At 41.4% G+C, this 27,891-nt stretch overlaps 1 protein-coding gene across 2 annotated transcripts; it reads right to left on the bottom strand.

The window, feature by feature from the left end:
* Nucleotides 1-510: 510 nt before the first annotated feature.
* plekhf2 (pleckstrin homology domain containing, family F (with FYVE domain) member 2) lies at nucleotides 511-26,578 on the bottom strand. 2 transcript variants are annotated; one of them, XM_029736798.1, is made up of 3 exons: nucleotides 26,106-26,578; nucleotides 12,660-12,809; nucleotides 511-4,154 (listed from the first exon to the last, which is right to left on the bottom strand). In XM_029736798.1, the coding sequence occupies exon 3, from the start codon at nucleotides 4,141-4,143 to the stop codon at nucleotides 3,397-3,399; it is 747 nt and encodes a 248-aa protein (XP_029592658.1). In that variant the 5' UTR covers nucleotides 4,144-4,154; nucleotides 12,660-12,809; nucleotides 26,106-26,578; the 3' UTR covers nucleotides 511-3,396. The 2 variants fall into 2 exon arrangements, with proteins under 2 accessions (XP_029592658.1, XP_029592656.1); XM_029736796.1 differs by lacking the exon at nucleotides 12,660-12,809 and having other exon boundaries at nucleotides 26,106-26,576.
* Nucleotides 26,579-27,891: the final 1,313 nt, after the last annotated feature.

Below are 27,891 nucleotides of genomic sequence, written 5' to 3'. Positions count from 1 at the left end.
GGACAGTAAAATATTCCAGAATAAAACATAAAAAAATGCTTGGTGCATTTCTGAATGCTATTTTAAACCTGGCAGAATTCCTCAACATTGTGAAAGAATTGGTTACAGCTGCACAAGGAATTCTGTGATGCTCGGAAAAGAAAGCAGTGGCTAATTAAATTCTACTACATAACTAAAAGTGACTTGATCATTAATGTTAAGATATGCACAAGGAAAACAAAATAACTTTTCTCACAATTTTTGGGGCTTCTCATTGAATCACTGGACAAACAGAGCTTGAAAACTGCACTGAGAGCAGTTTGGCTGTTGGATTATGGCATGATTGTTATGAGCACTACAGGCCATGTGACTATCAGGCAGCCTATGAGGTCATGGAGCAGTCAGTTCTCAGCTCCCCGAGAAGACCGTCTCCACCACCTAGCAAGGTCCCTCTAAACGCCATGGTAAATAGTCATTCCCCTCTGAAGCCATGAGGACTTTTCCCAACAAGCCAAAGAAGACAAGACAGACTTTAGGCAATATGTTATTTATATTTTATACATATATATTTCAATTCAGAGAAAATTAGTATCTAACGATGATATGCTGTATTACATTCAGGTTTAAGCCCTTTAAAGACGTTTTAAACGAGAATTTAAATGACAAGAAAAATCAAAATCTGAGAAGACAAAATGTCACCCGATAGCAATCGAGAGAACTTCAATTCCATGAGACTTGAGTGGTTAACAAACCACACCAGATAAACAGGCAAAGAAAAACTCAAAACAGTATGGTATGCTCTTTCAGAAATCTCACATTGTTCTGTGTTCAGACATCATTTTTGCTTAATGGGTGTACAATGTTAAATCTCAGGTTGTGTAGGTCCCCCTAGCTCACTCTCCTGAGGTGATATCATACAGGAAATCCAGTCCTGTCAGTCTACGGTCTCAGGGGCACTGTAGCTCTTGTTTACGACCTCTCTCCAGAGAAAGAGAGTAAAGTGCTGGTGTTTAATCCGGTCCATACATGAAGACGAGACGAGCACAAGAGACCTGAAACAGCGGCATTTGTATAACTACATAGTATACTGTACAAAACAAACCCCAAACACTATACAAATATACAAAATCAACAGGATTAAAACAAAGTCATTTAAAAATATTCATGAAGTGAAAGAAGAAAAACAAACGTGTTGATTAAGGACACTACAGATTATGGTAGGATTCGCGTTAACATAGATATGCCCAATATCTATAAGTAGGATCAACAGCAAAACTTGCTTAAGTGAGTATAATGATAAATCTTCAATAGAGTGAGTGATCTGCTTCTTCAACAATACAACCTGATAATCAGAGACAATGGGGTAGGAGATTTACATCGAAGTACTGTATGACGTCTCATGTCTTATTGCTTGCCAAAGAGATTGAATTTTATAGGGTTCTACAGTTACTTCTTAGAGAAGCTAGAAAAGAAAAGGAAAGAAAAATGATCCCTTTTGTTAGTTCTGTCACTCAAACACACACTTCTCAGGATAAACGTTCCATATTACACTGAAAGACTGCAAATTAGTTCAAGTCTATGCCACCTGTGAGCCTGACTGCTTAAGTGTAAAAACAAGTTGCTTTAAAAGGAGAGAAAGGATTCCCATGGAAAAGGAAACTATGCCTAGACAAAGTGAATTAGATCTGTCTGGCCCAGAGTGTAAAACCTGAAATGGTTAGTGCATTTCACGTTCGCTTCACAGCGTGAAAAAGTGATGGTGGTTGTGGGTAGGTCATTGTTGGTCCTCCAACAAGCCTTTCACATGTCAGCTGACACAGACTGGCCATACCTTATAGGGAAGCTCAGTTGGAAGAGGGACAAGGGGGGGCAGGGATGGTCTCGGTTCCTCTGAGAGAAGTCGATGGTAGACACTTCCTCTACGTTATGCAATGATATCCCATTCTCTGTGGTCAGGCAAGTTCAGTTCAGCTTTATTTTCTGACAGGTCAGGATACCCTGGAACTTTGAGGGCAGGTTAGGAAGCAGTCACATACTGAGGAGACCACAGTAAGACAATGGGCTGATTTCCTGATTATCACAGGTCAAGTTTCTGCTCTCACAGCACGCGAGGCACTCAGTGGAAACTCCAGTCAGAAACTTGCTAAATACTCTAGATGAACCAAAACCCATCTCCAACACTGGACAGTACTTTATAAAGCATGACTGTATTTTTAGGTGCATGTTTTCTTCTCTGATTTAGTAAAAAATATCTGAAGTAAAGCCTTCTAGCGCATCTACACACACAGACACAATGATCACACAGACACAATGATCACACAGACACAATGATCACACAAACTTCTCCCTACAGCCATTATTCAGCTTAGGGTTATACTGACAGAACACAGCCTGAAAACAGAAGTTACAGTACTAGGGTCTACTCTGATGCAATACCTCAATAAAACAGACCTGCCCAGACAACTCACTTTCTCAGAAGGCACTGTGTGAAAATTAAGGTCTGTGTGAGGTCCATTTTTGGGATGATTGACTATGTGCATTTCAAATACATGCTATTACAAGCTAAGCTGTGGAGAAAAACTCCACTGTATGCTAAGACACAGCTAGAGGAGCTTCACCATACAATTATAAAGCTTTAGCAGATTTGTCATAAGCAACTAACTACAAAAGACAAATCAACAGACAACAGATCAGACTGTTTACGTTTCTGGCTACGATACTGTAATCACTTGAGAGGTTAGTTAAGGAGGGGTTATTTGTATTAGAAAATACTGAAGCAGTTACAAACCTAGAAAAAAAAGCACCTACAGGTATTTTACCTGAAATATTTAAAGGGGTAGGTAAGACTATGTAAAGTGTGACTGAATGCTAATCGCTTCTCCCCACAGAAATATCAGCATTGAGGCATGTACACACACACACACACACACACACACACACACACACCTCTTAAGGTTCATTGGTAAAAAAACAAAACAAAAAAAAACATTTTTATAAGGGAAAATGAAATCAAGAATGTAATAGAAGAGAGGATGACATTAGCAGAGAGGACAATGAGAGATGCTACATTACTCCTAGCATCATTCGCTCCTGTAGTGAGGTCCACTGTTTAATGGAGAACAAAGAGGATGGACTGTGGAGCATGCCATACAGGAAGCAGCCATACTACAAATAGTGTGAGGGATATTTTTACCGAACTTACTACAATTCTCATCAGGCATTTCACTATATTATCGTTAAAAAAACATTTCAGCTAGAAAAAAAAAGAGAATGTTTCTTCATAACACTGCTGTCCAATGAATTCATCTTCCTATGGTAATTTTAAGCTGTGGAGGGATAAAAAAATAATTATTAGTGGAATATTGCTAATTGATTACTAAAAGGGGAAAAGATGGAAGGCTGTCAGGAGGGCCTTCCTCAGTCACTGCTGTCCTCCTCATCTTCGTCGTCCGACACGTTGTTGAACTTTGACCCTGACCGGCTGTAGGAGTCCGAGCGTGGGCCTAAGCCCATCCCCCCTCCTGCGGAGGCCAGCTGCAGGTAACAGAACTCACACACACGTACCGGCTTGGACGACTGGCTGGGCAGCAGGAACTTCTTGTCAGAGCACGGGCCACAAACCACATAACCGCACTTGCGGCAGTGGTGGCGGCGGCTGAGGGGCGTGAACTTGATCTTCTGGCAGCGCATGCAGAGGGTGGCCTCTGAGTCTGGTATCCAGACGGCGGCGTGCTCGCCAGTCGGCGCCTTGCCGCTCTTCTCCAACAGGTCGCCCACGCACTTGCCGATGTGGCTCATCCACTCTGACTTCTCGGTAGCGGTGGCGGCGTAGACGGCAAAGGACTTGGTGGGTGTCTTGATGAGCCAGCCGTTCCGCAGGTCGCCTTCGTCAGCCACCGTGTCGATGGTGACGCTCTCCAGCGGAATGATGTGCTGCTTGTTGTACTTCTTCTTCTGGATGACAATGTTGCCGTACACCAGGATGTCGTTGAACAGGAAGAACTGGCGCGCCTTGGGCTTCTTGCGACACAGCTTGGTGAGCACACCCTCACCGATGAGTACGCGGCCCGGTATAACCAGTGGCTGGCCCGCCGTGCCGAAGCAGCCCTCGACTACCTGGATCCGCTTGGAGTTGGCCTCGCTGTTTGCCAGCCGGTCCACCATCTTAGCCTCGCCTGGAGCAGACAGAGAGAAAACGATTGTGTTTTAATTTTGAGCAAATACCCCTTCAACGCTGCGATACAAAGATTGAAAGTGGAAAGAAGTGTCATCCAGTTCACTGCATTATAAGAATATGAAAAGCGATATAGGAAATATATGGCAGGCAATAGACGCGTTTCAATAGAGAACTTCTAGCAAAATGTCCATGGACTAGGCCTCTCATTCAGTCAGCTGCTTTATTAACTTAAGACTCACTCAAAAGGAGGATTTTTTGTTGGACATCCTACTCCAAAAAACATGAACATGTAATTATGTTATCTTCCTTTAAAATTCATCTGAAAATCAAGGACAGTTTCATTTTATCTCAATGACATCACCAGACCATTCTATATTAACCCCAAAAGTAATTTAACTAGCGTAACGTAACTCTTAGCTAACAATTATTACATACATTTATTAACCTCAAATCAAGCATACAGATCGCATACACATAGCCTACTCAACTAGGCCATCTCTTGATGTTGATACCAAGACAAATTCATAACGTAGGTAAACACACCTCTTGCAGATCTCTAATATGGTGTGGTTCATAGCAACGCAATTTCACTCCAGGCCTGGCCCCACTGTTGCTGCTCTGGGATTGTGCTAATCAGCAGCAGAAGATAACACTAACATAAGCACTGCGGCGAGGCTACAGGCAGCGAGGGCACACGGGCTCACAGTGATCTGTGCATTAGCCACCTAGCCCAGAGAGGTAACACTATTGACAACAGGTGATATGGAGCCATGGAGGATAGGGCCGTATGTGCCCCTGCCTGGGGGGGACATTGCTTAGAGACATATTAGCCATGTTAGTGAGGCCTCACTGCAGTCTATCACAGTGCCATCCGTTTTGTCACCAAAGCCCCATACACTACCCACCATTGCAACCTGTACGCTCTCGTTGTTTGGCCCTCGCTTCATACTCCTCGCCAAACCCACTGGCTACAGGTTATCTACAAGTCTCTGCTAGGTAAAGCCCCGCCTTATCTCAGCTCGCTGGTCACCATAGCAGCACCCACTTGTAGCACGCACTCCAGCAGGTATATCTCACTGGTCGCCCCCAAAGCCAATTCCTCCTTTGGTCGTCTTTCCTTCCAGTTCTCTACTGCCAATAACTGGAACGAACTGCAAAAATCTCTGAAGCTGGAGACTCATATCTCCCTCACTAGCTTTAAGCACCAGCTGTCAGAGCAGCTCACAGATCACTGCACCTGTACATAGATGGGCTGTTTACAGATGGGCTATCTACCTACCTCATCCCCATACTCTATTTATCTTGCTCCTTTGCACCCCAGTATCTCTACTTGCACATTCATCTTCTGCACGTCTACCATTCCAGTGTTTAATTGCTATATTGTAATTACTTCGCCACCATGGCATATTTATTGCCTTAACTTACCTCATTTGCACTCACTGTATATAGACTTTTTTTTTTCTTTTTGTTCTACTGTATTATTGACTGTATGTTTTGTTTTTTCCATGTGTAACTCTGTTGTTGTATGTGTCGAAGTTGCTATGCTTTATCTTGGCCAGGTCGCAGTTGCAAATGAGAACTTGTTCTCAACTAGCCTACCTGGTTAAATAAAGGTGAAATAAAAATAAATACTGCCATGACGACAGGCTTCAGCTGCAGTCAAGAGGCAGATGAGATCTAGAGCCAGGCCTGAGAAAGAAAGAAAAAGATGAAGGATTGTGTCAGGGAAATGAATCATAGGGAGTTAGGTTAAGAGAAAGATACAAGGCTGCTTGGTCTCTTCATTGGTACTTAATGCCCAATAGAAAGGGACAAGGCCTAAACCTTTCAACACGTCTGATTACAACAGATGATCTTGATCACGTTACACTGTCAAAAACAAATGCAATACTTTGCGGTGGTGAGGCTGCATGGTAGCATCAATTCAAACACCTACATGTAAATGGAAAAAGCATACGAGGGCGCTTTGACATTCAGCATTAAAGCGTGACACTCTGCGCCCACCAGGTTAGGCGTGGTCGTTTTCATCTGAAGGGCCCAACATGTTGGGACAAAACCAACTGCCAATCCTGGTTGTGACTGTGTGAACTACTGTGACTCACCTCTGCTTTGCAAAGTTAAACACAGAGTGGAGAGGGAGGCCTATGCCATTTCAGAGAAAAGTGCTTCGGAGTGAGGCTATAGATTTTGCATTAACTTTATACAGTAACAGGCCTAACATGTCTTAGGCCTTTAGTACATGTACTGCTTCAGTGGATTCAATACATTTAGTTCTGAAGATACAGATTCCAGCTCTCACACAGCTCTCATCCAAAATAACAGCATAATGACCTACAAGACATCAGTCTCACTTTCACCTGTGCACCTGTGAAATCGTGATTTGTCCAAATGATCAGTGACGAAAGAAAATACGCACTGGAACAGGGTAATTACTCGTTAGTCGTCGCATCAAACACGTGTGTATGTCCACGAAAGATTTAGTACTGTTATTAATAATGACAGATGAAAGACTTGATTTCAAGAGTTCTATCAAAACTCAAACAAAAATAACATAGCAAAGAACTACCTAGCAAAAACACATACAGGATAACCACCCCCTCACACAAACCTGGACTCCGGTCAGACACCACGCAACAGGTAGCAACAACACTTGGGACTGTTTAAGTTTGTCATTTGCTGATTGGTTGCTCTTGTGCCTCTTGTCTCTGAGTGGACGTACAGGTTGGCAAATGGCAGAGAGTCACCAGGTTGGCAGGTGAGAGAATGTTGCCAGGCAGCAGAGGGTAGCAAGGTGGTGAATACACCTCTATCCCAACACCAGGTTAACTATGGGCTTCCCCATCACCAGCTGGTCCTTTCAAAACCTCATAAGTTTTCCCTCCGCCATCAGCGACACCAGATCTTGGACAGATTGGGAAAAAGGATAACGTTTTACAGCGCACTCCTCATAGTTTTGGATGCTAGAGTAACAGGACTTAAGACTTCATTTTGAATGGCAGGGTTAGCGGACGCCAACACTTGTTGCTATAGCCTACCTCAGATTAAGGGAGAAGCAGTAGCTAAAGACAAACCCATGATTAATAGATTACGAGTAGTGATGCACCGATAAGACATTTTTGGCTGATGCCGATATTTTCCTTGCCAAAGAAAACGATACCGATATTTAAAATTACTGTGGCCTTTTAAGCATTCTAGTACAGTTAAAAAGTTACACACAAGCAGCGATCTAAGGCACTGCATCTCAGTGCAAGAGGCGTCACTACAGTCCCTGGTTCGAATCCAGGCTGTATCACATCCGGCAGTGATTGGAAGTTCCTGGCCCAGCGTCGTCCGGGTTTGGCCGGGGTAGGCCGTCATTGTAAACTAGAATTAGTTCTTGACTGACTTGCCTAGTTAAATAAAAAGGTTACACACACACAAAGTTATTTTGTTGGTATTTACGTATGTCCCCATTTCTAAGGAACGCCATTTGGGTCTTTGCGTGTCAAAAAAGATACTATTTAACACTATTTTATGTGTCAAATAAGTTTGTTGACCAATCAGGGCCTGAATATGACTGCATGTCACATAATAATTTAACGTGTTCATTCATTTTTTACGTAGTTATTACACATTGATTACACTATCACTCCTATTTCATATGTCACAACGACTCATCGATACGTATGCTATGATGCCGGTAAAGTTGTCTCGCGCACCTACAGTGCTGGTCATAAAAAAAAGCTAGCTAGCTCATGGATGCAAACAATGTTCAACGACAATCTGTTTCAGTAGCTATAGTTAGCTAGATAACTATATAGCTCGGTGTCATCTAAAATAACCCTAATTTATAAGACCGTTCTCATTTGATTAAATGGTGGTCGGACCCATCTATGTGAAGCTAGCCACAATAAGGATTAGCCACAATAGCGGACTTCGCTGTTAGCCTTCAAAATAATAGTATAATTCTACTATTTGTATTCATTTGCATCACTGTCAATGACATGATTTTATTTTTAAGGCAAACCGCAAATTCCACTATTGCGCGTAATCCTTATTGTTGCTAGCTTCACAACACATAACCCGGTCCGGTCGAGCCGATGAAGCTAGCTGGCTGCTTATAAAGTTAACCCTGTTGCCCAAAGCTAAGAAGCTGGCTAGCTATTTATTTTCATGAACTGAAGAAGTTCAATTTCAATTAGCGAAAAACAATACTTACTCACACGGATTCCTAAATCATTGCGAAGAATAATGAAAATGAATGCAGTTTCTACTGGTCATTGTTTTCAGGCTGCGTTGTATTGGTACTAGCTAGGTACCAAAGCTAAAGTTAGCTACCCCAGAAGTTGCGGTCGAACAAATAATGCTTTATTACCAACACGGTATTGTAAACACATCGTTCGTGGCCGGTATTTGCTTGTTTGCTGACTTTTTTTGTACAGCTTTGACAGTGCTACTGTATCTTTTTTGACATGCAAAGACCCAAACGGCGTTCCATAGTATGTATGTCAAGAAGCTAATAGCATTGACGCTATTACATTGTAACTCCGGTAGAGCAACATCTGAAAAATAGTGTTAACTGGTGCTCGACAAGTCGGCGAACAGTTGATTGTCAAGGGCAATGAATCCCATTATCTTAACAATCGGTAATCGGCATTTTTGGACACCGATCATGGCCGATTACATCGCACTCCACGAGGAGACTGCGTGGTAGACTGACTACCAGTTATGCGAGTGCAGCAAGGAGCTAACTAGCATTAAACGTATCTTACAAAAAAAACAATCAATCTCAACATAATCACTAGTTAAACTAGTAATATCATCAACCATGTGTAGTTATCTAGCTTGTCCTGCGTTGCATATAATCAATGCGGTGCCTGTTAATTTATCATTGAATCACAGTCTACTTCACCAAACAGGTGATTTAACAAGCGCATTCACAATAAAAAGCACTGTCATTGCACCAATGTGTACCTAATCATAAACATCAACGCCTTTCTTCTAATCAATACACAAGTATATATTTTTAAACCTGCATATTTAGTTAATATTGCCTGCTAACATGAATTTCTTTTATCTAGGGAAATGGTGTCACTTCTCTTGCGTTCTGTGCAACAGAGTCCGGGTATATGCAGCAGTTTGGGCCGGCTGGCTCGTTGCGAACTGTGTAACAAAGACAGCCAACTTCGCCAAACCGGGGATGATTTAACAAAAGCGCATTTGTGAAAAAAAATCACAATCATTGCACGAATGTACCTAAACATAAACAACAATGCCTTACTTAAAAATCAATACACAGAAGTATATTTTTTTAAACCTGCATATTTAGTTAAAAGAAATTCATGTTAGCAGGCAATATTAAACTTGGGAAATTGCGTCACTTCTCGTGTTCATTGCACGCAGAGTCAGGGTATACGCAACAGTTTGGGCCACCTGGCTCGTTGCGAACTAATTTGCCAGAATTTTACGTAATTATGACATAACATTGAAGGTTGTGCAATGTAACAGCAATATTTAGACTTACGGATGCCACTCGTTAGATAAAATACGGAACGGTTCCGTATTTAACTGAAAGAATTAACGTTTTGTTTTCTAAATGATAGTTTCCGGATTTGACCTTATTAATGACCTAAGGCTCATATTTCTGTGTGTTATTAGATTATAATTAAGTCTATGATTTGATAGAGCAGACTGACTGAGCGGTGGTAGGCAGCAGCAGGCTCGTAAGCATTCATTCAAACAGCACTTTACTGCGTTTGCCAGCAGCTCTTCACAATGCTTCAAGCATTGCACTGTTTATGACTTCAAGCCTATCAACTCCCGAGATTAGGCTGGCAATACTAAAGTACCTATTAGAACATCCAACAGTCAAAGGTATATGAAATACAAATGGTATAGAGAGAAATAGTCCTATAATAACTACAACCTAAAACTTCTTACCTGGGAATATTGAAGACTCATGTTAAAAGGAACCACCAGCTTTCATATGTTCTCATGTTCTGAACAAGGAACTTAAACGTTAGCTTTTTTACATGGCACATATTGCACTTTTACTTTCTTCTCCAACACTGTTTTTGCATTATTTAAACCAAATTGAACAGGTTTCATTATTTATTTGAGACTAAATTGATTTTATTGATGTATTATATTAAGTTAAAATAAGTGTCCATTGTTCATTCAGTATTGTTGTAATTGTCATTATTAGAAATATATATATTTATAAAAAAAAAAATTATAATAATAAAAAATAAATAAAAAATAAATAGGCCGTTAAATCGGTATGGGCTTTTTTTGGTCCTCCAAAAATCTGTATCAGCGTAGAAAAATCATAATTGGTCGACCTCTAGTATGCACGTCAGCTTTCACATTGGTTTTGCACATCTGGCGTTAAACTAGACATCGGCCGATACCGATGTTGGCATTTTCAGCAAATATTGGCCGATTCAGATATGTTCACCGATATATCGTGCCTCCCTAATTACGAGCTGTCCTCTCGCTCTTTCAAGTTTATTTTTCTAGCCATTTTGCCCAGAATCAGATTGAGGTTGTGAAAATACAACCAACATTAGGCAGACATGAAAATAGGACTACTTAGGGAAAGTCAACACTAGATGTTAGTTCCTTTCCCCACAACGTTTTCTATGTTAGGTTTATATGAGTTTGTGGGGAGGGCCTAATGAACACAGTTGCCACCCAACATCTTCCTGAGGCAACATCAAGGCCAATAACACTAACATTTTCCATAGGCAGGAGGGCATCCAATTACATGGTGTAATGGTCATAACTAATGGTATAGGAGACACTGCCAATAAACAACAGCTTTAAAAAAGGCTTGGCTCTCATAATGAATGGTTCCTTGCCCTTACCTTCCTGTAACGTTGAACAGAAGAGGCACCCAATGCAAAACATTCTTCTTTCAGTCTCAAATTGGGAGACAGTACATCTAAAAATAACCCAAGGTTTCCCCAGATGGGTCACCATTGCAAAACCCGTGTCTCATGAAGCAGACAGAGGGAGGCAGCAGGGGACATTCAACCTTTCTCCTCAATGCTGGGCTACAACATTACTTAGCCTAACTGTCAGACACTAGAATACTTGTTGAGGATCACTGTTTGAGTCAAAGTGCAATGCAGTTCTATACCGGCCCATGGCTCATGAACCCTGGCAAGACAGAGAAGTGACTCAGATACTAAGAGAATGAAAGTGCCAGAAGGAAGAAAGAGAGGTGTTTGCATGCTCTAACCCAAACAGAAACCTCCAAAACAAGCAAAACCAATTAAGAAGGTTCTGTTGTTGACAAGGATGCTGCTGCTTTTGCATATGAGATGTTAATGACAGGCAGAAACAGTTTATCCAATAGAAATCCCAGATCACGCTTGTAGGCGATGTCATGGCGACGTTGGCTAGCTAAGCTCATGCTCAGAAACACGTCAGCAGGTCTAACGGTCGTCTGGCACCAAACTTCGCATGTGCAGGCCGTCAAAGCAAAGGCACTCGATATAAAGTTGTTTTTGACGAAAATCAAAACGTGTTAGTTTGTCAATTTCACGAGGTTGGAGTAAAAAGATGTTCAACCACTTATTAAGACATTGACTAGGTTGTGCCTTTAGATTGAGAAAATTAACTACTAAGGAAGAATTTCACTTCTCTCATTAACTTCTCAAACCCCAAACCCCAGCCTGTCTGCTTAGTCTATTTCGCAACCGTTTCTGGAAGTCTCGCGATGTTGCGCCTCTGGGTTTATAAACTCTTGTGGCGTGGTAGCTTAACAACCTCACTGTTGGGGGGGGGGGGCTCATATTTTTGGTGTATGCACAGTTTGCCACAGCCTCCTCCTACAGAGGAAGTAATTACCCTGCACACATTAATCTGAAGAGATGAGCATCAAGTTATTTTTACACCGCTCACCAAAACACAAATTCATGACCTTAAAGTGGCAATCAGCAGTTAAAACAAAAACAAAGTGACCTCCCCACCAGTTTCAGTAAAAAGTTTAGGGATGGGGCTTGAGAAATCTAACCACTCAAATGCATAGACAGAGCTATGGATGCAAGGATTCACCATCCATGATATCAACATTTTAGTTTTAACCATGTTTTAAGGCTATTTAGCATTTGTATTTACTTTGTTGACAAACAGTGGGAGTAAAACATGTTTATAGTTTGGGTTCTGATGGGGTACGACAGTTGAACTTTGGTCATGAGACATTTATAAGTAAAATTCTTCAAGAATCAATGGGCATATATAATTTACAATGAGTGTACAAAACATTAAGAACACCTGCTCCTTTCATGACAAACTGACCAGGTGCATCCAGTTGAAACCTATGATCCCTTATTGATGTCACTTCAAATCAGTATAGATGAAGGGGAAGAGATGGGTTAAAGAAGGATTTTTATGCCTTGAGACAATTGAGACATGAATTGTGTATGTGTGAATGGGCAAGATAAAAGATTGAAGTGCCTTTGAACAGGGTATGGTAGTAGGTGCCAGGCACACCGGTTTGTGTCAAGAACTGCAATACCTCTGGGTTTTTCAATAGATTCCCGTGTGTATCAAGAATGGTTCACCACCAAAAGGACATCCAGCCAACTTGACAACTGTGGAAAACATTGGCATGAACACGGGACAGTATCCCGGTGGAACGCTTTCGACAGCTTGTGGAGTCCATGTTCTGAGGGCAAAAAAAAGGCGTGGGGGTGCAACTCAATATTAGGAAGGTGTTTGTAATGTTTTGTACACTCAGTGTATAAGTCTAAAATGTATGTAGAAACTGCTGATTGCCCCTTTAACCGAAGGAAGCATTGCATGAAAGACGGAAGATAGCATAATTCAACAAGACAGGAAGAGAAGATCCGCCTCAAGCATTTCAGCTATTAAAGTGAAAGTGTGACTGCCAAGCTCATGATTCACTACACCTTGGACCATGTAGCACAGGTTGTATGAGAGGATAAGCACACCCCCACTGTATATGTGAGACATTTGACTTCACAACCACCCCCACTAGCAGGTGTTTATGTAAGCTGAAGTACAGTACAGCTATAGGCCTCCTCACTGAGAATGAATGTCACCAGTGACCAGACGCCTACAAAATAATTTAGGCTACCACTTCACTACACCCAACTCTCTGCTCTCCGTTCTCCTCCAATCCAAATCTCCTCTCATATCGTGCTGAGGTGATTCTACTAGCGTCACTACTTGTTGGTAACAGTAGTAGACTCAATTTCACAGAGTTGTATCTAATTCTGCTCATTTTAAGGATGGCAGGAAGTCCAAGAACCACGAGCTGATGCCCACTCTGGAGCCAGCCCCAATCACCAAGGGCCAGACAGCCAGAAAAAAATATGTTGAGTCCTTGGTACTGACAGGTACCATTGCACTGTAGTGTAACACGGTATACCGAACTTTCAGTCGTTTTTCAATACTAGAAAATGAAAGTTTGTTACTTTCAGTACTTCTGTCAGTGTCAAATGTGCCAAACGTCGTCTACTGATTGGGAGAGGATCAAGTATGTCTATCAGGGCAGCCGATGTCCCCTTACAGCAACGTCCCTGCTCCACTTACTCTTTGCTAGCTCTAGCCTGGCCTGAGGAACCACTGCACTCATTAGCATTACAGGCTAAAACACTTGCAAGAAGATACTGGTAGCTTCCAAGTAGCGCAGCGGTCTAAGGCACTGCATCTCAGTGCTAGAGGCGTCACTACAGACCCGGGTTCGATTCCAGGCTGAATCATAACCGGCCGTGATTGGGAGTCCCATAGGGCATGGCACAAATGGCCCAGCGTTGTTCGGGTTAGGGTTTGGCTGGGGTAGGTCTTCATTGTAAATAAGAATTTGTTCTTAACAAACTTGCCTAGTTAAATAAATACAAATTAAAATTACAGCCAACTTTCCTTGCTAGCTGAAGCAAACATCAATTCACTACCCTAGTACCATGCTTCTGATAATATGCAAATGTTAACACAAAATATTGCTGATTTCAAAGCTGATTGACACCGAAACATAACATTTTCATTGTCTCCCTCGATTCACATATCATCTTTGCTCTAGCCTCGAACTGACTGTGTGTGAATGAAGTCAAGGGTCTTAAAGAGACAGCGCGCACTTCTATAATTAAAGAAAAGCAGCAAATGATGTTGATCAGTATAATAAAATAAGTCCCAAATGGCAGGGAAACAGATTGTTTTTTTCTGTAGCCACATGGAAATCAACAAATACAAGCTCAATAACTCAATGCATGCACACACTCCTATTGAATATGCATTAACCTGTACTGTGGACAGTCCTAGGGTACATCTAGATTTACCCAGTCTATCAATAGACTAAAGCCCTCAAATTCAACTCTGGACCTTGAAGCCAGTTCCACTGCTTCCCCCCCGTTGTTCCCCTTTAACCAGGGACTGATTTAGACCTGGGACACCAGGTAGCCTATACTAGAGAAATGTGAAGTTTGCCAATACAGGTGATCGCTAATGGAACAATTGATGGCTGCAACCATAAAACTAGTAGTAGTTTAAAGGAGAAAAAAAATGTTTTGTGGACATTCATGTTAGAAACGTATTGTTTTATTTATCACATCAATACAGGCAATTTATCGCATTATGGACGCTAGGCAATATCAGTAGATTAGTTGAACTGTGCTGTGCACTGCTTCCCGCGAGGCCGCACGTCACCTCCCGCATTCAAATGTTTGTAAAATGGCTTGCGCAATATTAGGCTTTATTAGTTGAGTGACAATGTAATTTGCTAGGTTATTGTTATCAAATGCGCTGTTGAAAATTGTATTTTACCGTAATAAAGTAGCCTAAGCTACCGCCTGAGATAACTCATCTAGCTATAGCCTACCTGCTGATAAAGGCTTAGGCTACACTACATTTTATTTTGATTGTTCAGGTTCACCATCAGCAACAGTTTTGATAGTTTTTTTAAACAAAATCAGTGTATATGGTCATTTTAAGATATGATATTATAAACTTTATCCTAGAGGTTTGCAATCATTTTTGCTACCTGCACTGCATGGGCAAAGCGGGAGATAAAAAAACAAAGTTATGAAAAAACTTACAAAAAGGTCTAAACCATTCAATTGAGACGGGGCTGAAATCCAAAGTTGTGCTATATATTCTTTAGCTATGTCATAGCTAATTTGTAATGATGAATATTGATACATTACTAGCTCAAACACTTTGAATCTGCAACAATGACAAATTTAGTTGGTGATGGGGATTTCAAATCGAAAGTTGAGGGACAAAAAGCAAACATTATCCCCATTATCTGATAGGTGGGGTGGTAGATGCAGAGTCTCCCTTATGGCTCAGCTCAGGTGCCGACATATACACATCATTTACACACACAGTGAGAGAGATCAGCTCAGACAGATTCAACTTAGAGGCACCCAGCTCATAAGCTCCATTAGCTGCAGATTAGAATTTAGAATGGAAAACGAATGTGTTGATACAACAAATGTCAGTGCATCGAGTCGTATCGTTTCGTTCCTCTAATCAAACCAAATCGCACCGAATCGTTTAAAACCAAAACGTATTGTTCCTGTATCGTATTGGAGCCCATGTATCTAGATATGTACTGAATCGTCAAGAAAGGGAAAGTTGCACATCCCTAAGATTTACCACTCAAATAAATGATTACCGTTATGTAGTTAAATTATTATTTTTTAACCAAAACTCAAATTGTAATGCAATGATATTGAACTCAAAAGATCTGTCTGGATCAAGTGGCATTACTTGACTTTGGCTGATACGCCTTCTTTTTTTGCTGTGGTATCATTGTGGTATCGAGTATCGAAGTCAAAATTCTGGGATCGTGACAACACTACTGCACGGTGTTATCTTCAGCTTACAACAAACAACTTCAGCCTCGCTTACCTCTGCAGAGGAAATACAGCCTTACAGCAGAGGACACACTCCTGGCTTACCATTAGCACAGCATGTCTACAGAGGATTACATGATCACAATATGAGATAAGGGGGTTGGAAATATGTTGTGTGAAGTGGCTGTTTATGTGATATCTAAACAGGTGTGCAGTGCAGGCACATTGACCTGTTGAATAGGACAGGGCTAAGTTAAGTTCAAACCCCTCACTGCAAATATAGGGGTTAGGGGTTGGTGACCTTTCGAAACAAGCCATTTTACCTAATGGCCTCTGATGATATAGTGGCATGATGGCATTTTCACTTCACATTTAGGCTACTATAGTCGATATGGTACCCTTCCCCAGATCTGTGCCTCGACACAATCCTGTCTCAGAACTCTACTGACAATTTCTTCGACCTTGGATTTGCTCTGACAGGCACTGTCAACTGTGGGACCTTGTATAGACGGGTGTGTGTGTGCGCCTTTCCAAATCATGTCCAATCAATTGAATTTACCACAGGTAGACTCAAATCAAGTTGTATAAACATCTCAAGGATGATCAATGGAAACAGGATTCATCCAGGTTTTTCATCCATGTCAGAATAAGGCTGTAACGTAACAAAATTTGGAAAAGGGGTCTGAATAGTTTCCGAATGCACTGTATATGTAAAATCCCAATAGAGAATACCAACTAAATGCTAAAGGGCGCATTGTAAACATGTTGTACAGTTTCTGAACTAAACTATACAAGTAACTCAAAAATACTACTCGCTAATTTTGCTGCACACACAAAACAAATATTTGCCAGCAAGGCTCTTGATCCAGGATGGGATTCTCTGCTGTTACCAAGCTAATGCTTGATTTTGGAATAAGCTAACCACTTAGCTAGATAGCTAACGAGATACTAAATTTGCACACCAAATGCACAACTGCAGACATTTCGCACATTTTAGACTGTTAACATACGTTATAAGATATCTAGCTGGCAAACATTTAGTTGTGAATCCCATACTGTAATTAGATCCCCTGGCGCATGCTGCACAGTGAGTGACTCACAAAGCTCCGATCTCTCGTCGTAGTTTGCTTGTAAACAAACACCATGTGACACGTGACTGGGGATTACCGTAAACTTCATAAAAATGTGACAGTATAACTATATTACGCAATGTTCTTTAACTCCTATAGTATTGCACAAGTTGACTGCAGGTATTTACTTCAAAAGTATCTACAAATATTAAAATGTATTAAAAAAAAAATCAAAACAATAGTTTCAACAGTATTGAAAAACCATCCCGTGGCTTTTTCCAAATAACCTGGCATATGGTATACTGCCCAAGCCTAATTCATGACATGCACACTGGTTTGGGACTGTTGTGGATGTGCTCTCTAAACCAGAGCAAAAGGGCAGTCTAACCAAAGCATGTCCAGTGCACTGCATTTACAGAATACAGGGCCCTTATCAATCCAACAGCAACCAGGTTTGATTTGAACTTCAGTCTAACCTTTGTTAGGGGACCTCTACCTTCAAGTGAAGGTGTGGGTCATTCCACTGTGTAAATTATTACAGTGAAGCCACCTGTAGATGGGCTAGATTATAACCTTGTGCAGGTGAGAGCTTAAATAACATTTTAAAAAATGCACAAAAAAACCCACTGAATTCTTAAAATGGCAAATAATTATTCAGCTACTATTCTCTACCGAGAACCTTGGAGGGAAAGCTTTAGTCCTTGCCATAACTTTGCTGACTAAGATGCTAGTAAAAAAAAGCATCAGGCAGAAAGGATGTTAACGTTGACTAGAGGAGGGGAAGCCAGTGTTGTGGGGCTAGGCTACATAAAACCTCTGAATCGATTTAATGGAGCAGGCGATGGATATGATTCGATTTGAATTTACAGAAATCATTGAAAGATTGTGAAAGACAAAGTGCCTGACCCAAATGATCTTGGCTTAAACCTTTGAGGTCACCACCCTTTGACTTCAGCTGCCTCGCAGGACAAAAGTTGACACGCTATATATGATCCAAGTACCTTTTTGTCTCAACATAATTTTTTAGGCTAGGCCTATAGGTTGACAACATCATTTCCCCCTCTACAATTTCCAGTACAGGCAGCGTGGGAGCTTTAGTAAGTCTACATATTAGCTCAGACCGCTCACAGGGTTGTAAAATCACCATGGAGATCAAGAGTCCGACTGACACGCCTCTTTTTCCAACCGAGTTGTAGTAGAGGTCAAAGGGCACTGTGTCATGTGGTTGATCCTTAAGCTCTCTGCTTCTATGTGGAGAAGTTGTTGTTACTCATACCACTCACTCAGAAAGCTATGATCGCTCCCTCAGCAGCAGGCAACAGCATTCACTACAGATTGATGTTTGAAGTAAAAAAAAAAAAGTTTTTAAAAAAGGGTAGCTGAGCTCCATATGGGGTTTGAGTATGAACACATGCTATTTTCTGATGACATGTGAAATGGCTGCTCTTCCAAACGCTTTCCAGGTTTTTGGTAGCGCTCGTTAAACTCAACCATGGTGTCTGTAGGAGCAGAAACAGCGAGGAGTTATCTACACAGGAATGCACCATAACAACATCTGTTACACTCATTCACATGTGCTTACGCGTTCATCATATTCACTTCTGGGACATTTTAATACAAAAGGTAGCAGAGAACGATCTAAAGGTTGAGAGGTAAGGCTTGCAGTTAGCCACTTTAAAATAAAACTGTCTGCTAATAGCAAGAAAAAAACTAGGCTACTCACGGCCCATCTTGCTAACTGCTTGTTTACCTCCATGTGGATAAAAGTGAAGTTGTCACAAGTGAAATCCTCTCACAGAGACATAAAGAGAATAAATCAGAAGTAAAAAGGCACTGCAAAAGTGAGTCTGAATTGTGCCATTTCAAAAACGCCAGGTTGGAGGCAGGCACAACAAACACAGAAGTGAAATGCTTACATAATATGAAAAACCCTCCTATTGCAACAGGAAATTATTTACTATTACATTATAGGCCTTTCTGTGACAGAACTAGAGAAAGATAAGCACAATTGACATACATTACACTGCACCGATAACTTTAGCGGCAACCTATTTGTTTCAGAGTGGGAAGTATTCTAGTGTATTTAATCTGCATCCATTTATAAACAGAGCCATATTGGATTACAGGAACCAGAGCAACATCCTGTACCGGTGGGGCAGAGCAGCAAGTTGCCTGAGAGGAGTCCTCCTGGTTAAGTTGACTGCATTTAGCCTCACCTAGGCCTAGCTCGTAGAAGACTGGTTTTACATTGTTAAGCTAAAAAAAAGCAAGGGATAAAACCTCTGTCAAACGACTTATTGTAGGTGCTTCTTTTCAGATGCACATTTTATGCTTTGCCTCTGTCCACGTGAAACTACTTGAGGGGGAAAAAAATGACAGCACCTGTATTCAATAGGCAATGGCCTATTGACACACTTGCACAACGTTGTCCTTTTGCCCTAAACCATCTAGGCTACTCTACAGTTATGAGAGAGTGAGCAGCATCAGGCACTGGGTAGTCGTGTGTGTTTCCAACCAGAGCAAAAGCAACCGCAAGATTGCTCAATACCTCTAATTTTGACATAATTGTACAAGGCTGATGCTCTGACCAGATTTAAAACTAGCTAGCTAATGTCGCAAACGCAATTTCTTAATCCTGGTCCTGGCAACTGAAAGAGTTGCATATTTTAGCCTTAGCACTACACACCTGATTCAAATCCTCAAAGCTTGATAATGAGTTAATAATTTGAATCAGCTGTGTAGTACTAAGGCAAAAACATGCCATAAGCAGACGCATTTAGCCAAAGCGACTTGCAGTAACACATGCATACATTTACGTAAGGTTGGTCCCGGGAATCGAACCCACTATTCTGCCGTTGGTGGTGCCATGCTCTAACTCAAACTGAGCAAGGAAAAAAAAAAAGGTACACACCTTTGCCTCCCCAGAACGAGGATAAAGTACATTTAATGATAGCTGAGCCGTCATTGTGGTGGTGTTCTGCATTCAGGTTTCTACAAGTTTAAATGGTGATTGATATTTGTCATGATTACTAGTTGGGTAGCTAGCTAAGTGAGTTGAATCTATTTATGGCCGTTGTAAGCTCTCTAGCTACTTAAGTACTGGATGTGGTGATAAACAAAACAGCTAGCTATCTAAATTCTGTCTAATTAACTAGCCCAATAATGGACTAAAGGAGCCTAGCGTTAATCTCTATTGCATTCCACAGTGCCCTCTGCCACCTGGACAAGAGGAACACCTATGTGAGAATGCTGTTTATTGACTACATCTCAGCATTCCAACACCATAGTGCCCTCCAAGCTCATCACTAAGCTCAGGACCCTGGGACTGAACACATCCCTCTGCAACTGGATCCTGGACTTCCTGGCAGGCCGCTCCCAGGTGGTGAGAGTAGGCAATAACACATCCACCACGCTGACCTTCAACATGGGGGCCCCTCGGGGGTGCGTGCTTAGTCCCCTCCTGTAGCCATGCACAACTCCAACACCATCATTAAGTTTGCTAACGACACAAAGGTGGTAGGCCTGATCACCAACGATGAGACAGCCTATAGGGAGGTGGTCAGTGACCTGGCAGTGTGGTGCCAGGACAACAACCTCTCCCTCAATGTCAGCACATTACTAAGGAACTATCATGGTCCGAACAGTCATGAAGAAGGCACAACAACGCCTCGTCCCCCTCAGGAGGCTGAAAAGATTTGGCAATAGGTCCATGATGATACCAATATCGCAAAACTCGTTAGTATCGTGGCAAGGAAACAAAACAAAGCAGATTCAACTTCTTTAGGAAAAACAGACCTAATGTTGGAAACAAACATCAGCCATCCAGAGACAGATTATTTATACTGAACTAAAATAAAAAACTACATGTAAAGTGTTGTTCCCATGTTTCATGAACTGAAATAAAAAGATCCCTGGACCTCCACATTCGGCTTCTTCCACTGCGGGATTGACCCAGACAGCTGATGAAACTGAGGAGTATTTCTGACTGTAATAAAGCCCTTTGTGGGGAAAACACATTCCCAGGCCCACCCATGGCTGCGCCTCTGCCCAGTCGTGTGAAATCCAAAGATTAGGGCCCAATGAATTTATTTGAATTAACTGATTTCCTTATATGAACTGTAAATTAGTAAAATTATTGAAATTGTTGCATATTGCATTTATATTTTTGTTCAGTATATTTTCCATCATATAGCACACAATATTTGACATACATCAGGTTTTTAAAGGACCAATGAGTTTGGTTTGCGTCACGTTTTTTTTTTTACATTGAAAAGAATGTGTGATTGCCACAGCCCTATTTGGCATGGGCCCTCAGATCCTCAAAAAGTTATACAGCTGCACCATTGAAAGGATCTTGAATGGTTGCACCACTTGGTATGGCAACTGCTTGGCATCCAACCACAAGGTGTTAATGGTAGTGCGTACGGCCCAGTACATCACTGGGGACGAGCTCCCTGCCATCAAGACCTCTATACTAGTCAGTGTCCCTAAAAAATAAAAGTCCCTAAAAATTGTCAAAGACTCCAGCCACCCAGGTCATAGACTGCTCGCTCTGCTACTGCACAGCAAGCAGTACCGATGCACCAAGTCTGGAACCAAAAGGACCCTGAACTGCTTCTACCCACAAGCCATAAGACTGGTAAATAGTTAACCAAATGGCTACCCTGACTATCTGCATTGGATACTTTTGACTCGTCACAAACGCTGCTGCTACTGTTAATTATCTATCCTGTTGCATAGTCACTTTACCCATACGCACACATCTACCTCAATTACTCCGTACCCATGCACATTGACTCGGGACTGGTACCCCATGTATATAGCCAAGTTATCATTACATATTCATTCCTTGTGTTTCCTATTATTTATACATTTCTCTCTGCATTGTTAGGAAGGGCCCTTAAGAAAGCATTGATTCTCAATTGCAGTACGGTTCTAGAAACAGAAATCCCTCTACTTTCAAATAAAAAATACACACTTACTATACAATGTTAACCGGTTTTAACACAGTTGCACCCGACAGTATTTTTCAGCAACAAGATGTTTGTTGGTCTGTCTTTTGTTTACACACAGGTGTCAGTGATGCAGATAGCTAATTAGCTAGTCCACTCTGTCTTCCATAAACTAGATGTTACGTTTAATACCGGTGCTCCGAGGCAATCGCTAAGCAGTTTATTTTTAAGCAGTGTGCCGATGCTTGTATCACTTTATCAAAGGTACGTGATCAATGACATCCGAAGCTTTGTTTCGTCTAACAAAATCTTATTTTTATTTATTTATTTAACTAGGCAAGTCAGTTTAAGAACAAATGCTTATTTACAAAGACGGCCTACCGGGGAACAGTGGGCAGAACGACAGATTTTTACCTTGTCAGCTCGGGGATTTGACCCAGCAACCTTTCGGTTACTGGCCCAAAGCTCTAACCACTAGGCTACCTGGTGCCAAACACCTGATTGGCTAGGTATCAGCTTCGGAAGAAGACAAAAAGGCTACACTGTGCACGTGCTATAGCATGTGGGATGTCATCTATAATAATTTGGCTGTGCTAAATTGTTTTGACTACCAGGTGCCACTAGTGAACACAGTGTTGATCAAAGCCTCGAGTAATGAACCTATTTGACACAATTGGCTGGATATATGCAATATGCTTCAGGAAGCTAAGCTTCCCTATCACTACTGAAAATAAGGGCTGTAACATGGAAATATGTCTCTGTGGGAACCCTAACCCTATAAAAAGGTAATTTAACATCGTTTTTTGAAAATTATTTCTCACTGATATGCAGTGGTGTAAAGTACTTACAGTTGAAGTCGGAAGTTTACATAAACTAATGACTCCAACCTAAGTGTTTCAACCACTCCACAAATTCCTTGTTAACAAACTATAGTTTGGGCAAGTCGCTTAGGACATCTACTTTGTGCATGACACAAGTCATTTTTCCAACAATTGTTTATAGAGATTATTTCACTTATAATTCACTGTATCACAATTCCAGTGGGTCAGAAGTTTACATGCACTAAGTTGACTGTGCCTTTAAACAGCTTGGAAAATTCCAGAAAATGTCATGGCTTTAGATGCTTCTGACCTCAGCCAAGACCTCAGAAAACTAATTGTAGACCTCCACAAGTCTGGTTCATCCTTGGGAGCAATTTCCAAACGCCTGAAGGTACCACGTTCATCTGTACAAACAATAGTACGCAAGTATAAACACCATGGGACCATGCAGCCGTCATACCGCTCAGGAAGGAGACGCGTTCTGTCTCCTAGAGATTAACGTACTTTGGTGCGAAAAGTGCAAATCAATCCCAGAACAACAGCAAAGGACCTTGTGAAGATGCTGGAGGAAACAGGTACAAAAGTATCTATACCCACAGTAAAACGAGTCCAATATCGACATAACCTGAAAGGCCGCTCAGCAAGGAAGAAGCCACTGTTCCAAATCCGCCATAAAAAAGCCAGACTACGGCTTGCAACTGCACATGGGGACAAAGATTGTACTTTTTGGAGAAATGTCCTCTGGTCTGATGAAACAAAAATAGAACTATTTGGCCATAATGTCCATCATTATGTTTGGAGGGAAAGGGGGAGGCTTGCAAGCCGAAGAACACTATCCCAACCGTTTAGCAAGGGAGTGGCAGCATCATGTTGTGGGGGTGCTTTGCTGCAGGAGGGACTGGTGCACTTCACAAAATAGATGGCATCATGAGGTAGGAAAAGTATGTGGATATATTGAAGCAACATCTCAAGACATCAGTCAGGAAGTTAAAACTTGGTTGCGAATGGGTCTTCCAAATGGACAATGACCCCAAGCATACTTCCAAAGTTGTGGCAAAATGGCTTAAGGATTCACAAAGTCCTGACCTCAATCCTATAGAAAATCTGTGGGCAGAACTGTAAAAGTGTGTGCGAGCAAGGAGGCCTACAAACCTGACTCAGTTACACCAGCTCTGACAGGAGGAATGGACCAAAATTCACCCAATTTATTGTGGGAAGCTTGTGGAAGGCTACCCGAAACGTTTGACCCAAGTTAAACAATTTAAAGGCAATGCTACCAAATACTAATTGAGTGTATATAAACTTCTGACCCACTGGGAATGTGATGAAAGAAATAAAAGCTTAAATAAATCCACGCTACTATTATTCTGACATTTCACATTCTTAAAATAAGGTGGTGATCCTAACTGACCTAAGACAGGGAATTTTTACTAGGATTAAATGTCAGGAACTGTGAAAAACTGAGTTGAAATGTATTTGGCTAAGGTGTATGTAAACTTCTGTCTTCAACTGTAAGTAAAAATACTTTAACCCCCCTGTTTTGTTTGTTTCATGTTAATTCATTCTGTTTTCTCGGTCCAAAATAACCACCCCATTATAACTGATTATAAATCCATAATAATACATATTGTCACCTAATGTGTTAGATATTTTTAAGTTCATGTTAACATTACAAGTTTGAACTTCTATTTGCTATTTATGGCCTTTAGGCTTCTACAACTTGAGTTTTAAAAAAGCATAGTGTGTGGATTATTTTGACTATAACAAATACTCAGATGAAACATATTGTGCTATTTATCACAGACTACTTTTGTGTCAAAGTTTAACAAGGACTCTTTCCTCCTCACCAGTGTCATGATCAAGAGCCTCACATACAGTATATTGTTTGGTCATTGTGCTGCCACAGAACAAATTGTGAGCAAGGCCTCAAAAAAGCTTTACATACCAGAGCTGTGAGAAAAGTTCTATATATTATTGAAACAATGTTGCGATTGTTTGTGAAAATGCCAACAGGTGATTCTATTGGGGAAAGGTTCCGTGGGGGTTGCCATGGAAGCCAAGAAGGGGAGTGAGGTGTGTGTGTGCTCAAACACACATGCGTGTGGGGGTCTGGGAGAGGAAGTGTGTCCATCTGATGAATGGGCATGTGCCTGAACTAAATTTTATACACTAATTGTAGTCTCACCCATTCATTTCTAAGGACCGGTCATTGTTGACCAGGAACACCACAGGTGTACAAAAGTTAAATAAAACACCAAAAATGTAATGACAATCATCAAGATGTATTTTGTGTGTTCAGATGCCCTGTGTGGACAATGTCATAAGGTTCCATGACTATCAGATTAAATGAATTATATTTTTCCGATCGAAAACTTAAGATTGGTCCAATTCGACCAGAACACAGCAGGAGTGTTAAAGTACTACGTAAGTAGTTTTTTGGGGTATCTGTACTTTTGCTTAAATGTTTTACAAAAACATTTTTTACTTCACTACATTCCTAAAGAAAATAATGTACCTTTTACTCCATAGATTTTCTCTGACAACCAAAAGTACTCGTTACATTTTGTTAAGAAAATGGTTCAATTGACACACTTATCAAGAAAACATCATGTTCATCCCTGCTGTCTCTGATCTGGTATATTTTGGCAATTCCAATTACTTTTGATAGCTACTTAAGTATATTTAAAACCATATACTTTTACTCAAGTAGTATTTTACTGTGTGACTTTCATTTTACTTGAGTAATTTTCTATTAAGGTATCTTTATGTTTATTCAAGTATGACAATTGAGTACTTTCCCCCACCTGCTGATATGAAAGATACGTTCCTTATGTTTCCAAAACCCTACAGCAAACGATGCGTAACGTTTAGAACAAGCGTCGGGGCGCTTAAGAAAACACCCCCAGTCAGACGATACTATCGTTAATGGGCGCTAAAGACGGTAGTTAGCTAACGACGTCTATGAATGGTGTACTGGTTAACTAGCTAATATTAGCTACTAAAGATGTATCGCGTGGTTAATTTTGCCAACGTTATCTCAATATAGTCCATAATTGGTGTAGCGCTAGCTAAGTTAGCTAGATCAACTTATTTAGTTAGTTGCTAGCTACGCTCATTAGCCACAATGTTAATGCTAAAGCAAAGGCTAGCTAAATCCTCCATTCGGTCCCGTTTCCAACTTGCTAGCTAACTTAGCCGCTGTGCAGTGTAAAAGTGGTGAGTTAGCTAGCTACAGTAGCTGTGACTATGGCTAAGAATACAACAACACAAATAGTGAGATGCCATTCCAACAAAGCACATACCCGACTTTAACTTCGACCAGCAATTTACAAGTAACTTGTAGCTTCGTTTAATGAAATTCCACACTTGTCAGTCGCCCTCCACCTTGCTGTCCGCGGACAGCTGCTCACTCGTTGCCTTGAAAGTAATAACAATATGGCTACAGGGAGTAGTGGCGTCACTTGACTTGTTCAAAAAATATGGGAGTGAGTGCAAGGCTGGGTTGGGCTGGACTGGGACGTGCAGTCATGAACAGGACGGGTCAGGAATAAGTGGCTCACTGGTTTACCATGTTTTTTAAGCCTGTTTTTTTTCTTCTCCATAATTTGTTTCAGGATTGGTCAACAGGCCTGGATAGGAAGTAGGCAGACTCCTCACCTAGTAAACAGGGATCCAACACTAGTAGAGAAGATAACTGCCTAGACTCCCTACTGAGTAAATACTCAGGTAACGTTCCACCACTTGGATATTTCTGACTCCTGACAGATCTTACAATGCCTGATAGGTATTTATCAGCTAACCACATATAGGTTGCTCCCCTGCTCAGACGTTGCAAGCATCAACCAATGGTTGTGTGTCACGTCATTGACTGACAGATTGCTATAACATATGTGTTTAGCCAGTACTAAAAATACACTATACAAAAGTATGTGGACACCCCTTCAAAATAGTGGATTCGGCTATTTCAGAAACATGTATAACATCAAGCACACAGCCATGCAATCTACATAGACAAACATTGGCAGTAGAATGGCCTTACTAAATAACTCAGTGACTTTCAATGTGTCACCATCATAGAATGCCACCTTTCCAACAAGTCAGTTCATCAAATTTCTGCCCTGCTAGAGCTGCCCCGATCAACTGTAAGTGCTGTTATTGCGAGATGGAAATGTCTAGGAGCAACATGGCTCAGCCACGAAGTGGGAGACCACACAAGCTCACAGAACGGGACCACCTAGTGCTGAAGTGCGTAGCGTGCAAAAACCGTCTGTCCTCGGTTGCAACACTAACTACTGAGTTCCAAACTGCCTCTGGAAGCAACATCAGCACAAGAACAGTTCATCAGGAGCTTGATGAAATGGGTTTCCATGGCCGAGCGGCCGCACACAAGCCTAAGATCACCATGCGCAATGCCAAGCATCAGCTGGAGTTGTGTAAAGCTCGCCGCCATTGGACTCTGGAGCAGTGCAAACTCGTTCTCTGAAGTGATATATCACGCCTCACCATCTAGCAGTCCGAATCTGGGTTTGGCAGATACCAGGAGAACGCTACCTCCCCAAATGGATTGTGCCAACTGTAAAGTTTGGTGGAGGAGGAATAATGGTCTGGGACTGTTTTTCATGGTTTGGGCTAGGCCCCTTAGTTCCAGTGAAGGGAAATCTTAACGCTACAGCATACAATTACATTCTTGACGATTCTGTGCTTCCAACTTTGTGACAACAGTTTGGGGAAGGCCCTTTCCTTTTTCAGCATGACAATTCCCCCGTGCGCAAAGCGAGGTCCATACAGATGAAGCTAGTTTTTTTTCCTAAATTGGAAGTCTGAGATTTCCGAGTTCCCAGTTGTTTTGAACGCAGCATTAACTCAGGAACGGACTAACATACATCACTTTCCCATCAAGCCCATCTGCTTTCTCTTCTATACTGAACAAAAATAGAAATGCAACATGCAAGAATTTCAAAGATTTTACTGAGTTACAGTTCATTTAAGGAAATATGTCAATTTAAATAAATTCATTAGGCCCTAATCTATGGAATTCACATGACTGGGCAGGGGTGCAGAAATGGGTTGGCCTGGGAGGACATCGGC

Source organism: Salmo trutta, chromosome 37 (genome assembly GCF_901001165.1).
Source record: "Salmo trutta chromosome 37, fSalTru1.1, whole genome shotgun sequence".
NCBI classification, from domain to species: Eukaryota; Metazoa; Chordata; class Actinopteri; order Salmoniformes; family Salmonidae; genus Salmo; species Salmo trutta.
Note: the sequence above shows the minus strand (reverse complement) of the source record. Positions and strands in the feature narration are given on the sequence as shown.

Excerpts from the sequence above, each read along its gene's own strand:
- plekhf2 (XM_029736798.1), bottom strand. The coding sequence starts at position 4,143 with ATGGTGGACCGGCTGGCAAACAGCGAGGCCAACTCCAAGCGGATCCAG.